At 38.0% G+C, this 19,141-nt stretch overlaps 1 protein-coding gene across 3 annotated transcripts in view; it reads right to left on the bottom strand.

Moving 5' to 3' along the window:
* Positions 1-18,654, bottom strand: part of SNX10 (sorting nexin 10) — a 45,297-nt gene extending 26,643 nt beyond the window's left edge. Inside the window, exons 1-3 of one of the 3 annotated variants that reach the window (XM_014067865.2) lie at positions 18,476-18,598; positions 5,579-5,653; positions 2,916-2,960 (exon numbers count right to left, since the gene is read on the bottom strand). In XM_014067865.2, the coding sequence (XP_013923340.1) occupies positions 2,916-2,939 (24 nt within the window). In that variant the 5' untranslated portion in view covers positions 2,940-2,960; positions 5,579-5,653; positions 18,476-18,598. Of the gene's footprint in view, positions 1-2,915; positions 2,961-5,578; positions 5,654-12,321; positions 12,406-18,475 lie in introns of those variants that run through there. The other 2 variants (XM_014067857.2, XM_087712802.1) reach the window with 2 other exon arrangements.
* Positions 18,655-19,141: the final 487 nt, after the last annotated feature.

Below are 19,141 nucleotides of genomic sequence, written 5' to 3'. Positions count from 1 at the left end.
ATAAAGTAATTAATGGACAAAGAGCCTTAACAAAGCTCTCTTCTCCACTGACTGGAAATGTTTTTGTCACTGTAAGTTATATGTATTAGTAATAATTCTGAAAGAGGAAAAACAACATTCAAACAAATGTAACACCAATCAACTGCTGTGAAAAATAATGACTCATCTATGTGGGTCTGGAAAATTTCTTGTCAACTAGCCAAGGGGGAAATTCTAAGTTAGATAATGCTGTGTATTTCCAACCAGGAAATGTATCTTTCCAAATAAAGGTTTTTGTAATTTTCAATTAGTCTCCTTCAGGCAATAATTGCTGCTGAACAAATGGAAACAAATGTCACTATTTCTTTACAGCCAACTTGTCATAATAGCCAGAAATACTAAATACCTTTGCTGATGTTGCAAAACAATGTTTAAACTACTGATTAAAAAGGTATTTGTTTAAAAGTTCAAAGTCTTAAATCTGAGTCTTATTTATTAATTGTTTAATGTATAGCAAATTGCAGTGTAATAAAGAGATAAAAAGCACAGAAAAAAAATTACTGTATGCACAACAAGGTCTAATGTGGGCATGGAATAAGTCCAGTAAATGCCATAAAGAGCTGAGCCACAGTGCAAACCCAAATAAGAGAATGTGCATGTATCACTAATTGGTATCCAAGCCAAGGTAGATTCTGTAGCCTTGCAGCTTTGGGTCTGTAAAGACTGGAGTGGAAGCAAAAATTGAAAAAAATGTCAGTTAGTTACAAAACATGTTGACAATTCAGCAGTTTTCTTCCTAAAATCATATTCGTTATCATATTTCCTGCAAGCTCTGTAGTATTTTTTTTTTCATTCTGTTCAATCACATCTGATTCTCAGAGACTCCCTGGACAGCTTCCTGTAGTTTTCTTGGCAAGGTTTTTCATAACTTATTTGCCATTGTCTCCTTCCAATGGCTAACAGAAAGCGACTAGCCTAGATTGAACTGGCTGGCTTCATGCTACCTCGATGTCTTAACCACTGTACCAAATTGGTTCTCTAAGAAACCTTTAGGTAAAGGTTCCCCTTGCAATATATGCTAATCATTCCCAACTCTAGGGGGCAGTGCTCATCTCCATTTCAAAGCCGAAGAGCCAGCGCTGTCCAAAGACATCTCCATTGTCCTATGGCCAGCATGACTAAATGGCCGAAAGCGCATGGAATGCTGTTACCTTCCCACCAAAGGTAGTTCCTATTTTTCTACTTGCATTTTTTACGTGCTTTCGAACTGCTAGGTTGGCAGAAGCTAGTACAAATAACTGGAGCTCACTCCATTACGCAACACTAGGTATTAAAACTGCTGAACTGCTGGTCTTTCTGATCGACAAGCTCAGCGTCTTAACCATTGAGCCAATGCGTCCCTATAAAGAAACCTTTAGGTAAGATACTGCTGATAGAAGGAAAACAAGAAGTCAAATTAAATTTGTTCTTAGGATTTATATATTTGCATTTAAAGATTGGACATTATGTTTAATTTTACAGGTATTCCTCAACCTATGGCTGTAATGGAGCCCTCCGCTATACTGACTGTCAGATGGTTGTTAAGTGAAGCACCCATGTGATTGTCTCACTTAATGATCTCCCATTTCTGCTCATCCCAATGTAGTCAATAAACAAATACATGGGGTTGTTAAGCAGACAAGAGAAACTTGGACCCAAGGGGAAGCAATGGGTGGCCTAGATCTGGTTCTGCCTTGGGTCCCCAAGGCACCCTTCATGTTGTAATGCATTTCATGCTTTTCACCTCCCACCTTGTCTTCACCACATTCAATGCAGCCACTCCCTTTCATCATTTCCACCACTTCCTTTGCCTTCAAGTACCAGGAGAATGACAACCAGTGGATCTGGCAAAATAAGCAGCTGGCTTGAACGCACATTCATATTTGCAAGATTTTATCATCATAACAGTAGTACTGATGTACCTGGTATTGTTTATCTGGTTTATCATGAAGGGAAAGCAGAAATCTGGATTACAAAAATTCCCCAAGAGAGAAAGCCTCAATAAAGTTCATTCATATATTAACCCGCCATAAGCACAAGACCCAAGAAATATTATCCCTGTTTCAATTCATAACCAAGTCTTTGTAATGTTCATGGTTCTCAAACTGTGAACATTAAAATACCCATTTGGTGGATAGACCCCTTAGTTTTAGTTCTTACTATATTGTTGTAAAGGAAGGGAGAGGTGATTGTGTTTGGGTATATATTACACAAGTTATTTAATATTCAAAACACAGTTGTACAAATAGAAGGTATGTTTGCTAAGGGGGAAAATGGCTAAGAAAAGTAATAGCAACAGGGCAAAAACACTGTAATTGTTCCCTTACAAAAAAAAAACATTTCTGTGTAATCTACCAGGATCCTGTGGGAAATTAAAATGAGATGCTTAATTTAGTAGATTAGTATTGTCCCTGCTGCCATCAGTGGGCCCTGACAATTTTATTTGTCAGGGCCCATTGATGGAAACAGAGAAAATTTGCCAGAACCTCTCTAACCTAGATTAACAATTAGGTCAGAAATTTCACTTGGGGAAAACTTACTTTAAGAAAGTTTAAAAAGTATATTCTATAGAAATATACATGCCAGAGGTCTCTAGCTTTTCTTTGTTTTCAAACCTTAAGAAACAGAAAGTGTCAGTGAAATTTCCTCTGATTGCAACCATACTTTCAAAAGCTATATGGCTCTAAGCATTTCATATTCACTGAAAAGGGCTTTTTGCCATTTCTTCAGAGTAGCAGTTACACAATCTTCTTCATGTCCTAAGATTCTACAAAAATATCTGAAAAGGGGAAATTGAGTTACCCGTTTCATTCATAGCAGTTAGGCACATTTCCACTTTCACTGAGGCCAAAACGTGTTTAGTGTTGTATTTTTAAAATGTAACATGCAGTGTTTACCTGTTTTTCATGCTTTGGGGTCATCTTCAAAGTATGTAAATCAATCTAAAACAGAAAAAGTAGCAAATCCTGGTTAAACACAACTGAAGGAATTAAATCACTTTTTAAATGTTTGCAGTTTTCTTGGCATGATTTTGGAAGTTGTTTGTCATTGGCTGCTTCTTGGAGCTGAGAAAGATTGACTGGCACAAGGTCATCAAGCTGGCTTTGTGCCTAAAGTGAACGAGAACTCAGGGTTTACTGATTTGTAGCTTGGTGTTTTAACTACTATATCCAACTAACTCTCTCTTCAGAAATATGCTACCATCGAGAAGGGTATTTTGCCAATTCTGTACTCTGGAGAGAAGTAAAATGGAAAGATATTGTTGAATCCAGGGGTGGCTTCCAACATTTTAGCAAGGGTTCTCTGCCCGGTTGCTGGGTGGGCATGGCCTAGTTGGCATACTGCCCTCCCCGGACTCCAGAGGCTTTCCTCAAGCCTCCGGAAGGGCGAAAACAGCCCTCTGGAGGCTGGAAAAAGACCCCTTTCCAGCCTTCAAAATTTCCGATATGCCTGTTTTTCAACCTCCCCTGAGCCTAAGTGCACGCCCTGCACTTATCTGCATCCAAAAAGAGCCATGTGGAGACTCCTGGAGGGAAGGGGTGGGCAAGAGTGGGATTTGGGGGTTCTCCAAACTGCACAGAATCTTAGCTAGAGGTTCTCCCGAACCCCTGCAAACCCCCAGCAGCCCATTCCTGGTTGAATCCCATGTTGTCATAACGATTTATCTAAATGGCTTTGGCCCAGTTACCTTTTCTCCTGTTTCATATGGTTATTGTAAAGATGAAGTACACTGCCCAAAGCATTTTGGAGCAAAATTAATATAATAAATGAACATTAAAAACACTGTTACTCTCATGCTCGATTATTAGATATTTAAAATATCCCCCTGGCATATATCATGCAATGCACATCTGGGCAGAGTACAAAAAAAATCAACAAAATTAAATAACAAAACATATAAAACAATAGAATGTCGTACAAATTATATGACATTTTCTGAAGGTAGCTCAAAAATACTATTGTGAACGCTTAAATGCCAAGGGGAAAAACATATTTTAGCATACATCTAATTGTACAAAAACTGGTGCATAGTTCATAGGCAGAGAAAAATATGTTAAAAAGACAGACTTTAAATGAATGCGATACTTTTGTTACCCACATTAAAAATTAGACCCCTCTCTCTTTCCTGCAGTCAAAATATATAGTGTACAGTCAACCTCTATCAGAGCAAATAGGAATGGAGTTTCCCTTAACATTTCCCTTTCTTTGCACTGGGAAAAGTCAGGGAACACAGGTAAAAACACATCACATGCTTTCATAGTTTTCTTGAGATACGAAGCTGAATTTACATGCTCCACCATAGTTTGTCTCCAAATCATGGTGGGAAGTAATACATCAAAATGAATAAGAAATTACATTAACTGTGGGAAACAAAGAGGTATGCTATGCCACCCTCTTAGTGCAATCAAAAATCTCTGCCCTTGGATAGAAGATAGTAAACACCAGAAAACACAGGCATGTTTATTATTTCATTGGCTCAAATTTCTTCATGCTTCAACTAAACCACACGCTGGCTGAGAAATTCTGGGTGTTTGGGAAACACTTATCCAGAATGCCCTTTAAGCAGTTGTCGCTCCCTTATCTATCGTGAAAAAGCTATGGATGCTTCCAAGTCACTTTGTAATGAACTATATTAACTCCGTGACTAGCCAAAACAGCTTCAAAATGGCACAGTGAGTATAACAGACCTGCTGTCTCCACCAGCCGAGCATGTACCTACAAGACATCACATCTTTTTTTATCTGTCCTAACCAAGTACCACCTCAGTACTAATCAGATCTGAGTGATTTAAGCTTTCTGAAGATTGCCCCAAAATAGCTATAACAAATACCGACTTGCGGTTTTTCAATAGAAAGGTACTTTGTATCTAGATACCATTGTATATCTAGACTGATCCTTGGCCTATCTATATCAGAATGGTTCTTCCAGACTGGGTTTTTTGTAGCCTTCCTGAAAATGCCAGTTTTCAGACATAGGATCTTGTACATGGAAAGTACATTCTGACCACGTCTTCTACACTTAGTGAAAGCAAAAGCTTTTTGCAGAAGTGTTCAATCACATTCTTTGCAAATGCAGCTTAATTATGTTTGCTTAGTCCTTAGTATCGAAAGGATTAAAAACACATCCCAGCCAGTTTTCAGCTGAGTGCAGAAGTAAACAAAATGTTCAGGAACTGAATTAAGAGCATAAGCTAGCAGTTTTAAAATAAAACACAGGTACTAGAACAAGAAATGCTTTATGATCATAAAGCAAAAATTACTAATGCCACTGTACATGAAGTTTCCAGCAGGCTGGTACAATAATGATTATGAGGCACGAGCCTGCTGGACTTATTCATCATATCTTGTGACACACTAAGTATTTATCATGAGTACTGCACAAGGTAAGTTGGGAAATTGTTGCCAATCCCCTGCCAAGATCTTCTGATATCTTATTCATTTCATGATAGCTATCCAGCCAGCATTTACTATTTTGTTCCTTTGGAGGGGGGGATTAATTGCCTGATGGCCAAAGTAGGTTCTTGTATCATCTTAAATAGGTTGTGGAAAGCATATTTTACCTCAAGCTTGTTTGGTTCTATAAAGCAGTGGTCCCTTTTTGGCACCAGGGATCAGTTTCCTGGAAGACAATTTTTCTATGGAACAGAAGAGAACAGTTTATGTTTCACTGGCTTGCCCACCTCTCACCTCCAACGTGCGGCCCAGTTCCTAACAACCCATGGACCTATAAAGAAACCCATGTTTATACCCAGTTTATGTAAAACTGAACTTGCAACACAGCAGCTTAAGATGGTCTTAATTTTCGTTCACATATCATGGCAAAACCATGGCTAGAACAGAAAAAGTCCAAAACAAACTATCATTTCATACTGCCTTTACTTTGTCTTTACTTACAATCTTAACGTGACTTCCCAATTCTCATGTAATGCTATGTTCAACCACAATGGATCTCACAAACAGTAATAATGTGGTTGATAAGTTTAATGCTGAATAATTAAATTAGCTTTTATATCGTCAGCATGACCTCCTCACCTGTTTTCTCTCCCTCTCTCTCCCCCCCTCCCCCCGCTACCCTCCCCCTCCCTACCCCCACTTCCCCCCTCCCCTCCTCTCTCTTTTGCCTTCTCCCAGAGTGGAGAGATTGCGAGAACACATCTTTCTGAGCTGCTTTTTTTCACCTCAGAATTGATTCAGAGGTGGGTTGCTCTCAGTTCGGCCAGCACACGCACAAGCAAACCAGTAGTAAAAAAAAATGGAGACCCACCACTGAATTGATTCCTAACAAGCTGCAAGATCACAAAATCAGCTATTACATTAACTTGTTGATTAGAAGTTTTGGCCCATTCATAGCTACTATCCAAAACTGGCAAGACCCTAATAAGTTTCATCCTAAAGGCTTTTGTTTGCCTCTTAAGTACGAGGTAAACAGCTGATGTTAGCACATTCCTTTTAATGTGTAGTCCTCATAGTGTGCTTTCTTACTTCTTGCAATATCCACCTCTCCAATGAGTCTAAATACAAACTTTAATTTCCATTTGATAATTATTTTAGCATTAGGGTTAGGATTTTGAAGGGCAGGAAAGAATGTGTGTGTGGTGGGGGAGGCTATAAGAGGCACCTTTTCCCCTAACTTCTTATGACTGTTTCAAAAACCTTTCCCAGTTTTGGACTTACTTTACTGTTTGGGATTCATTCATGTTGACAGGAGTCATATTTTTCTGGGGATATAAATACAGATAATCCTTTGCTTATAATCATTTGTTTAGTAACCATTCAAAGTTACTGTGGCAGTAACTTTAAACATTATTTAAAGCTGATCCTTGTATTAACTTCATCAGTGGCATATGGTCACATGATCTGATTTGGGTACTTGGCAATAATCACACATTTATAATGATTACGGCATCCCACATCACAGGATTGCCACTCGTGACCTTCCTAGCCAGCAAACAAAGTCAACAAGGTAAGTCAGCAAGTTGCAGTGACCTGATACCTTGCTTAATGATTGGGCTGCTTAAAGACAAATTTCCCAGTCCTTATTATGATTGACATCAATCATAAGTAGCATGGAGTAGCAATAGCACTTAGACTTATATACCACTTCACAGTGCTTTACAGCTCTCTCTAAGCAGCTTACAGACTCAGCATATTGCCACCAACAATCTGGCTTCTCATTTTACTGACCCCGGAAGGATGGAAGGCTGAGTTGAGCCTGGTGAGATTCGAACTGCCAAATTGCTGACAGTTAGCAGAATTAGCCTGCAATACTCCATCCTAGCCAGGTATCTTAACTATTACACCAAATTAGCCCTCACCTTGATCTAATCTCCAGCCTACACAGTTTCTCAAATTTAGCAATTTTCAGATCTATGAATTTCAACTCCCAGACTTACCCAGCTAGCAGGGCTAATTTGCAGTCCATGCATCTAAAAGTTGCCAAGGTTGAGAAACAATGTTCCAATATATAAAGCAGATGACCTCTTTCAGGTCCCTAGTAAAAAGGTATAAAAGGGAAAATCCCATTGTTTTGAGGAATAATGCTGATTTTAACTATACACTGCCCAGTGAGTTTCAAATTTAACTAGTTTAAATCAGTCATAATTCTAGTGTTTTTTTAAACAATTATAATTTTAAATTAATTTAAACAAATTATTTTATATGTTTCTCATTTTTCCCTTATATTTTTTTTAGTTCTCATTCTTAGTTTATGCTATTGAATAGATAAGGAAGGAATATTTTTCAAAAAGTAGGGCTATTGCCAATGAATTCTGTACTTCCTATTTGCAAAATATTCAAAGAGAATATACTTATACAATGTAGTGATTAGGACTAAAAATATTATGAATTTCTTTTTTTTAGACAAGCAATTGTTAAACATTTATGGACATTGTGTTGGAAGTATAAAAATATTTATGGATGAAAGTTATTTAATCTCTCATTAGATTCTATCTAGTCAATCTAAGACGTACCAAAAGAATGATGTTGACATAATTCAACATCATACATTCATGTGACAACAGCAAACAACATTTTCACATTCTTTTGGTAGTTAGCCAGAGAAACAGTAATTTGTGTTGTGCTTATGCAAGGTAACTGACTAAGGAAGTAGAACCTCAAAGTAAAATAAGCTTCAAAGGAGAACAAACAAAACATTTTCAAGTAGGTAAAGTATATCGAATTGCTGAATTTCTATATTCACTCACCATGAAGCAAAAAATAAATATCAAAACAATCTAACAGAAATGAAAGCAGGTAAACACATGCTAGCCATGCACTTTGATATCTTTTAGATGAGTGTGTACCTCATTGTGTAACGTATGAAAGACTTACAGTAAAGTGAGAAATATCTTAGTTATGTTGCTTTGCAATCCCTGTTTGTTTTATTTCTGATGATTGGACAATGCTAAAGGTAAAGAGGTATTTGTAATTAAAGAGGTATTTTGGGGTTGAAAAAATATTTACAGACCCCTCATATCCGGGATATAAATTGTTTCACCTTCTCCCCTCAAGATGCTGCTATAGGACATTGTATGGCAAAACTAGACATAGGGACAGTTTCTTCCCCAATGCCATCACACAGCTGAATACCTAATTCTCACAGTACTGTCTAATGTCTATGTACATTTACCCATGCTGTATGGCTATAATGGCTATTATATCCTCATCATCATCTTTACTATCCCTTCTTATTGATATTATTACGATGATGGTGATTAAACTATTGCTTTGCAGGTACACTGTAAGCTTCTGCATTGGAGATAAACTCCCTCTGTGTCTAATCACACTTGGCCAAATGAAGTGTTCCATTCCATTCCATTAAAATGCTACATTATGGATCAACATACTAATACCTCTAGGCTATGAATTTGCACTGACTTATGAGGGAAAGGTCTTCCATTGACTTAATGAGCATTGAACTGTTTAAAGTGTTCTTGATTTCTGTGAACACAGAGTTCTACTCCCCCCCCCACTGGATTGGACTAGATGTGACTGTCACATTGGAAACTGAAATATAAGTGTATCAACTGCAAAGAAAATATATCAATAAATCTATTGGTGAGAACCGAGACTATTGCAGATGCATTATGGCCTTTAGCCTACTCTGATTTGTAGCATAGTTGAAAAATTGAGAATTTGTAGGGGCTTTCAGGTATTTGCTCCCTGGCCAAGTTTGTCAACTTATAGACATGACAAGTCACATATTATGCATTTAGTGGAGAGTAAACTGATGAAGGCACGCCCTAGTGCCTCCAGAGCTTCACCCTAGAGGCACTAGAAGTGCCTTCATCAGTTTACTCTCCAGTAAATGCATAATATGTGACTTGCCGTATCTATAAGCTTGCCATGTGACTTGCCAACTGTGTCTGCACACGTGTTGAGGGGGACAGTGGAGATATTTCCAAGAAAAGTGCTGTGTTGCAGCCAATCACTACTTTGATCTTCTTATTCCCATGTAGAGTTCAAAGACATTGTGCTAAGAAAAAGTTGAATGGAGAAATCAGTATTCAGAAATGAAAGTACAGCAAGAAAAGACAAGCTTTACAATAAAAGCACTGGCTCAAAGTCACTTCAAAGTGCAAAACGGGCAGCAAATAAATTTAATAATAATAGACTGGCTAGCTGCTACAAAGAGACTGACTACAAACAATGGCATGACAAAGTAGCAACAATGGGGCATAGAAAGATCTGCATTTCTCTGAAAGCAAGAACTGATAGGACCATAAAATGGAGAAAGTAATAGAAAATGAAGAACAGAGAGGCACCTGCCACATAACAGATTTAACAAATGTCAATGAGAAAAAAACAAAAAAGTCTGCATAGTAGACTTGGAATACCTGGAGACACAAGAATAGGAGAGAAAGAAATGGAGAAGATAACAAAATGGAAATAGAAAGACAAAGGAAGCAAAGTAGTACAGCACAACTTACAACAGTTTATTTAGTGACCATTTGAATTTACAACAGCACTGGGGGAAAAAGTTATGAACATTTTTCACAATCATTGCAGCATCCCCATAGTCATGTGATCCACAATTCAGATGTTTAAGATATTTATAATGGCTGCATTGTCCCGGGGTCATGTGATAACTTTTGTGACCTGACAATAAATGGGAAATCCAGATTAATTTAACAACTGTATTACTAAGTAGTGTAAGGATTTACTTAAATAACTATGGCAAGAAAGCAAAATGGGGTAAAACTCACTTAACAACTGTCCCGCTTAGCAACAGAAATTTTAGACTCAATTGTGCTTGTAAGTCGAGGACTAACTGTAGAAACAGTAAGGTGTTCGTGGGTGCAATTGCAAAAGTCGCTTTATTCAGAATAACTAACGTTCTGCAACAATGCCCTTAATCCGCCTGTCCCAGGTCATTGGTAATGACTTGTAGATAGACTAAAATGCCAAATCCAGTGTGAATGGTGTAACAAACCAAAATAATAAATTATTGTTATTCAGATCATATTTCATTTTTAACTAAGGTTGCCAGATTGGAAAGCTGAGAATGATTAAAGGAAAGAAGACACTTGTCAGTTATTTACTGTAGACCACTCTACTGTTTCTCTGTGAGGAATTCAAATCAACAGGTGAATGCCTGGTTTTGCGTAGGATTCTTCAGCTACATTCTTCACCAATGCTCTATACCCAATTCAAAAAGCTTTTTCTATTTGAGATTGCATTTTCTTATCTCATCTCAAGCAGACATCATAATAACTGAGATCACACCATAGGCTAAGCCACAAAAACTATTTACAAACCAAAGTGGTTGAGTCTGCAAAACATAACAAGCCAAAACCAAAAATATCACATGTCAACTTCATACAATGTGAGAAGTCAGAATGAATTTATTTTTATCATACTTGAATTTAGAAACCTGTTCTGAATGTAAGCAGAATTTTCAGCTTTTCCTACTTAAGAAACCATGCAGGTTGTTAAGTAGAGCATGGGGTATCTGTGGGATGAGGGACACTCTGGAATGCCTACCTCTGGCCAGGCTTACCTGACACAGATCTTGCCCACTCTTTGAAGCAACCTGGGCTCCTCTTCCTATATCTCAGGGTCTTTGCAATCCTTAACCCATTTTACACACACACACACACACACACACACACACACAGACAAAGTCATTGAAGGTTTTAGGTTTGTTTCCCATCCCACTGGGCCCTACAATCTTCTCCCTACCCCCATCTCACACTTATCTTTGGAAGATCCCCAGAGTTTGTGTTGGAGAAGGAGGCACGGCTGCTTCACCCCTCAGCATCCCTGCATATAGTCAGGAACAGTTCCATCCCCAAGCCACATGATTTCATGGTGGCAGCAGCCCCAATTGTTGGAGCAGCTACAATCCATTGCAACTGCTTCAAAACTGGTGTTTGCAAATGGGATGGAGTTTTATGGCCCACAGGTGGCTTTTCTATGCCATCTTGACTCTTCTCTGTCCCTGCACTTTGAAACAGCATCTGTCTAGAGACATGAATGATTCCCATTCTCCAAATGTTCCTGGAAGCTCTTAAGAAAGATGTAGATCTGTTCTCAGATCTGTTGTTAACATATCATTTATATAATTTTATCCAGACAATGATGACACTTTTGAATTATGTATTCTTTTAAATACTGTATGTCACTTGGATTCATTTGAGGAGGGGGAAATTAGCTTTGAAATTCAATAAATGAAATAACAAATCCATTATTGCAATACTGTAAAAGATTAAGGCTGTACATGCTATGAATAAAACTACACTGCTATTACAAAACTGTGGGGAAAAATAGAATCTGTAAAATGCAATAATATGACATTATTTATTTAGCCATATTTCTATATAGTTTCTGCACTTAAAAAATCAGGGGAATCAATCTGTCAGATGTTTGTAATGGTCTCATTATCTCCTGCCAGTTTTACAAAGCTCCTGAAAGGAGCTTTAAATTACCTACATTCATGCAGGGCTAACTCCACTGTAAAGCTACTTGCCCAGCTGGAGTAAAATAATCCAGTCTCCATCTAGACTGAAATTTTATACCTGTGTAAACAAATGATAGGGAAGGGAAACTAAAATAGATCTGGTGTTCTTTTTTATGCCTCCTTTGACATAGTATTTAGAGGCCAAAATAATGGATGATTTGGAAAGAATTAAGAAGAATTAGGATAGAAGCTTATGAGTTTCATTGAAGCCTTGCCTTTCCCTCTCTCAGATTCAAGTACTATTAACAAGACAATTTATATTGTCTAAAATCCAACTGATTTCAAAGAGATTTCTATGGCAGAACTTAAGTTCTCTAATATGGAACCAAGATCAGCTTGAGTTACCTTGCTTCCACTGTGAATCTGCTCACAACTCTATATGAGTTGTCTATGAGCCAATCTTTCTCAAGTTGTCACATTTGTTGCGAAAACCTCTAGTCCAACACAGATGGACAAAGTAGGGAATACAGTGAACCTTCAGGGAGAGAGGAAACACAGGGACAAGTTACGACACATATTTGGATAACCAATAATATGTGCCAATTTTTAAGGTGAAATGTGATAAACATCCAGGAAAATCTGTGATGTCACATGTTAAACAGTTCTCGAGAACAAAATAAATAGTAATGTAAATACAAAAAAAAAATTCTTTTTCTTTTTAAACCTAAGTTCAGAAAATAACAAACTAATCAAACAAAGCATGTATAGATGAGCTTGGCAATTTCCTATGAATGTTGATTCACTTAGCTCACCATTCAAAAAATGAAACACCAATGGAACTGATTTATTTCAATGACTGAAATGGGAGAGGCATGCAACTGCGTTTTTCCGAGCTAGGAGAGCTCATGTTAAATAGTGATTACAATGTCAAAATAACACAGAAGAGTTTTGGATTCAAGTCTCCAATAAATTGTGAAGCTTTCAGTAGAAACAAAAATATTTGCCTACTTTAGGGAATTCAGAAACTTGAAGACTATTTTTGACATTTTAGTTGTCTGCTAAAATGTTGCACTAATAATGTATTTTTTACTTTTATGTTGTGGATTTTTGATAAGGATAAAATTATAAAAGATGAAAAATATGTACACTGCCTAATGAAATATGAATCAAGTATTAACACTCAACATAAGAGGCCTTTTTGTCTTATTAATAGGGATAGAATAAATCCATAAAATATTTAACAATTACAAACTCAGAATGCCACTAAATGGACACCAACCCTGAATTCTCTCCTATAATACAGTTATGTTTGGTTTACAGACTATCCTAACCCTTAGATCTGAATTATTAAAACCCGATACCTGTATTAACATGAAACATTATGCCCACAGACATCTATGCAACATGCTAAGCCAATTTTATCATACACTAATCCAGTCATGGGATACAAAAAATTTTACTACCGGTTCTGTGGGTGTGGCTTGGTGGGCATGGCATGACTTGGCGAGTGTGGCAGGGGAAGGACACTGTAAAATCTCCATTCCCACCCCACTCCAGGGAAAGGATACCACAAAATCCCCATTTCCTCCCAATCAGCTGGGACTCAGGAGGCAGAGAATAGATGGGGACAGAGCCAGTCAGTGGTGGTATTTACTGATCCTCCAGACTATTCAAAATTTCCATTACTGGTTCTCCAGAACTGATCAGAATCTGATGAATCCACCTCTGCACTAAACAATGGACTATATAAACTTTAGCCTAACCTAACATGCTGTGAAAAACGACGACCACATGAACTCATGAAATGGCTCTGTTATTAACATCTCTCCATCTATCATTTTCTTTTCTTACTCTAATTCTGCTTTTATAGCTTTTAATGTTCTAATAATTATTTTATTATAATTTTAGGTAATGATTGTTTTATTTACTTATGGTTTTACTTGATTGATGTATGGTACATAATTTCTATGAGATCGGGCAGCCATATAAATTTGATTAATAAACAAACTACCCTACTTTATATCAAGATGGGAGATAGGTGAATGTGGATGTCTTGGCTTTCTTCATATAATCATGTCTTCAGCAGCCTGAAGTTTCTCTAGTTTCCTATCCTTCAATCAATCCTAAAGAAAAAAACTTTTTGCTGAGCTCTTTCAATAGCAATACTTCTTGAGCAATTAGAGAATGTTTCCTTCCTCTCAAGAAATATAGACACATGATCTACTGTATTTTTCTGTCCCCCCCCCAAAAAAAAAACTAGTGGAGAATTTTGAAAAACCCTTTTTTCCGAAAAAACTTCAAAAATATTATTTTTCTAGTTTTATTCCTGAAGATAAGTAGTACACAATGTACACGCTGTCTTCACAGCTGAAGTAGGCAGTTGAATTGTTAAAAGATGATTTACTGGCTGTTTTTTTTGGAAATTGAAGAGATGTAATATAAAAGATATCAGTTGGATATAGGTGGGTAGGTGTAATTTATTATCCCATCTGTATTATTTTTATAAATAACTCAAGATGCTAAACATATCTAAGACTCTTTCCTCCTCATATTTTCCACACAACAAAACACTGTGAGATGGGTTGGGTTGACAGAGAGTGACTGGCCAAAAGTCACCCAGCTGGCTTTTATGACTAAAGTGATACTAGAACTTAGTCTCCTGGATTCTAACTTGGTGCCCTAACCACTAGACCAAACTGGTCTAATGCCACAAAATATATTCTATTCTCAAGTAATGATTTGGATGAGAGAATAAATGGGGAACTCATCAATTTGCAGATGACACCAAACTGGCAGAAATAGCCAACACTCCAGAAGATAGGCTCAAGATACAGAAGGATCTTGACAAACTTGAACATTGGGCACTATCTAATAAAATGAAATTCAATGGTGAAAAGAGTAAGGTTCTACATTTAGGCAAGAAAAACCAAATGCACAGGTACAGTATAGGTGGTATCTTGCTCAGTAGTAGAAACTGTGAAAGGGATCTTGGAGTCCTCGTGGACAACCATTTAAATATGAGCCAGCAGTGTGCAGCAGCTGCCAAAAAAGCCAACACAGTTCTAGGCTGCATAAATAGAGGGATAGAATCAAGATCACGTGAAGTGTTAATACCACTTTATAATGCCTTGGTAAGGCCACACTTGGAATAATGCATTCAGTTCTGGTCGCCACAATGTAGAAAAGATGTGGAGAGTGCAGAGAAGAGCAACAAAGATGATTAGGGGACTGGAGATTAAAACATATGAAGAATAGTTGCAGGAACTGGGTATGTTTAGTTTAAGAGAAATAAAGACTAGGGGAGATATGATAGCAGTGTTCCAATATCTCAGGGGTTGCCACAAAGAAGAGAGAGTCAGACTATTCTCCAAGGCACCTGAGGGTAGAACAAGAAGCAATGGGTGGAAACTAATCAAGGAGAACTGAGGAGAAATTTCCTAACAGAACAATTAATCAGTGGAACAGCTTGCCTCCAAAGTTGTGAATGCCCCAACACTGCAAGTCTTTAAGAAGATGTTGGATAGCCATCTGTCTGAAACAGTATGGGGTTTCCTGCCTAGGCAGGGGGTTGGACTAGAAGACCTCCAAGGTCCCTTCTAACTCTGCTATTGCATTATTGTATTAACTGACAAGTTGTATTGTACTTATCACCTGTATTAATATTCCTTTGTAAACTGCTGCCTCGGTATGGAATTGTCAGTTATACAAGATGCTAAAGTTGCTTTGCTTAACCTTTGGACAATCCCTTGTATCTAGAAACAGAACTTTAGTTTATTGCTAAGTACATCAAATGGTATTTGGCCTGTCTGTTCAATTTACCTTAAACTGTCATAGCATAAGAGGAATCTAGATGTGTTCAGTTGAATATCTGTATTAAACCTAATCACATATTTTAAGTCAGGTTGCCTTGAGAGCACAACAGATTGCACAGCATATCAAGGGCCCTATTCCAAAGCAAAGTTCATTTTTATAGGGTGGCGGTTCAGCTGGTATTTTAATGGCTCAAATGGGCATCTTAAACTTCTACAATTTTTAAGGCACCTATGTTCCAATCCTCCTAAATGCCAGGCTGCAATCTATAGTTCCACCTACTATAGGAAGGATTTGGGGGCATCAAACAGGGTGCCAATAAACCACACTTTTTGTTCTCCTGCCTTAGCTTCTTTTCTTCAGGCCCTTTATCTAGTTTCCAAATACACAATTCCATTGGGAATGGAAAAGGAATGAGTGAACTATTAATAGGCTTATCTCTGAAGAGATTACTGGATCTTGAGAAAAAACAAAATGGGAAAAGGAACTTATATTCAACAAAATGAAGATGAGGATTTGTTTAAGATGGAGCAGAGATAAATTCTAAAAAAGGAGGTTCAAGATTCTGATACTATAATCTACAACAATAAAGAGCACTTTAGGAATCCCTTACCTACCACACAGAACTGACACTTATCATTAGATAAGACTGTGGTTGAATGGCACTAGCAACAATGCTTGTCAACTCTTATTAAAATAGTTAGTAAATATGAATATCATATTTATATAATACACGCAGCCAAAGACGTATAAGAGTGTATATCAATTTATACACAAGCAGTTCTATCAGCTTGCCTGAAATAATTCTGAGCATGTTTGGTGTAGCAGTTAAAATGCTGGCCCACAAACCTGGTGATCATAAATGCTAATCCCACCTGAGGCACAATGCCAGTGAGGTAACCTTGGGCCACTCACACTCTTTCAATTTAGGAAGCAAGCAAAGGCAATCCCCTTCCAAATTCTAGTGAGGAAAACAGCAGGGACTAATGCTGGACTCTTCAAGAATTGACAATGACATAAATGCATACAATTTGTGATGAGCTCTTCTCACAAGCACTGAAAGCATTAATACAAAATACACAATATTGGGAAGTGGAAGGACAATTGTACCCATCCATTTCATACATTAATTTAATGTAAAAAAAATAAAAAAATCCTTCACAACCATGCAACATTAAGAGCAATTTTAATAATATTTTTTAAATATAGGGTGTTTTTAAAAAAAGATTATTTAATATATATATATATATGTTATCCAAACCTCTTGCATGATGAAGAGTTCTGGAGAATTCAGCTAAGGATTGGGTGTTCTCTTCATATATTCATTTTAAAAAACCTTCTTAAATGGGCTAGAAGGCCTCCAAGTTCCCTTCCAGCTCTATTCTATTCTAATCTAATCCTCTTCTCTTTCCTTTCATTTCTATTTCAAATGAACATGTTAGACTCATACTAGAAATTTAGCTATATACATGAGATAGAGGCAAGGAGTTTAGCTCTGCTGTGCAGCCCATGTTCCAAGTTTGAATATATACATAAGACTTTTCTTTGCAGAAAGCAGGTCATCCCATTGTCTTCAGCAATTTTCTTATTATTTGATTTCTGTTTCTTGCTTAGTTCATATTTTGAGAAAGGCTATTTTATCTCCAAATAGTACACATTTATTTCTATTCACTCAGGAAAATTAATTTAAACTGACTCTGGAAAGCCATCATCTCTCTCTTAATAATTGAATGGGTTTTAAATCTGTATATTTATTTATACCAGATTATCATTTTCTTTTCTTTACAACACATTTTAAAAGATGATTATTTTCAATGGGCTTTTTAGTTTTGATCACACCACAGAATAAATTTGCCTATATAATCTATGAGAGGTGGAAGAAATGGTGTCTTGCAGCATTGAGGTTAAACTTATTCAGTAAAAATTAATTGCATCAGACTCCAGGATAGCATTTTTATATAGTTTCCAGTATGTTTTTCACGAATGTGAAATTCGGGGGGGGGGGGTCTAAGTCTACTCCTCCTTTGATAAATTCGCCTCCTTATTTCTTAAAGTCAGCACTGTAATAATAACAGAGGAGAAATGAATCATAGTGACGTCCTTCCAAACAGATGCACCCAGGAGGAGCAGAGGAAATCATACCGCTCTCTGTTATTATAATCATTATTCTCTTTGACTAATCTTTTCACCCTGAGCCTAACCATCAGATACCAGGAAATAAAACTGTAGTACAAGATTTTATTTTGGACCAATTCTGGTTCTAGTGTTCATTCTATGCGCGGTACTTTCCGGAGCGAATCTTTCAGGGCGGCAAAGGTAACGAAGGAACGGATATTCCTCTATTAAACCACTTTGGTGATGCCAAATCACTATCAAAGCGCAATCAGAGTGAAGCGGCGGAATTAAATCAAATTTAAAAACACGGAGGAAGGACTTCATGCGGGGAAGAAAGAGCGGAGGGTCTCTATCCATTCAGAGACTGGCGATCCAGGATAGCAGCTTCCTCTCTCTCAACCGGTTGCCTTCCTGAAAGGATTTTGGATTTCACAATTCTCGCCCACCGCTATCTGGGGATAATGGGGCTTGAAGTCTAACCCATTTGGAAGACAGATGCAGTACAAGAATCTAATCGTCGTGCCACTCTACAGCAAGGGCAACCTCGCTGTAGGAAAGGCGATCCCTCACCACGTTGCTGTTATACTTTCCCATCTTTTCGCCATTCCTTTCTTTCCAGCCTCAAATTACTTACCGCGGCTCCGCAGGGGCGAGGGGAACGGGCAAAAATAAGCAGCAACCAGTACGAGTCTCGAGCTCCTCGCGCGCCACCACAAAGCCGACAAATGCAGCAACAGCTGACCGAATCCAGTCGTGGATAAGGACTTTGCATCCACGTGACAGCCGGCAAGAGGCGGGGTGTACGAGGTTTCGTCATCGCCCGCGGTTGCGCTAAGGTGAGTCGAAGGGAAAAGGCCTGGAAAATCGCCCAAGACTGGTGGTGGGCGTCTGTGGCTGATTGGAGGAGCCCCGGGTGGCGAAAGTGGTGGGGCCTAAATTATGAGCGGCTGCCCTGGCGTATCCCTCTCTTCCGCCGGTTTCTAGAGTTCAATATTTATTGCTTTATGCATTGATGTTTAAAACATTGGCTGAGCACCACCACCCTGCCCGCCCTTTTCTCACAACGCTGCTCCTTTCAGTTCTTTTCCCCTCCTGGGAATCGGAGGAAAGAGATAGGGACGCCCAGGACCCTTTTAAGCCCCACGGCGCCGTGGAAGAAAGCTATTTAGGAAGCTTGCTCTCGTGATGATTTATTCGAAAACCATCCGCTTTATTGTGTTAAGAACTTCAGAAAATTTAGGGCGTCTTTTGTTGCCGCTGCCTGGGATTCTGGGAGTTGAAGTTTCTGCACGCGGATAAC

Source organism: Thamnophis sirtalis, unplaced genomic scaffold (assembly GCF_051295495.1).
Source record: "Thamnophis sirtalis isolate CommonGarterSnake01/CBP01778 unplaced genomic scaffold, rThaSir2_p1.2 scaffold_4, whole genome shotgun sequence".
Taxonomy (NCBI): domain Eukaryota; kingdom Metazoa; phylum Chordata; class Lepidosauria; order Squamata; family Natricidae; genus Thamnophis; species Thamnophis sirtalis.
Note: the sequence above shows the minus strand (reverse complement) of the source record. Positions and strands in the feature narration are given on the sequence as shown.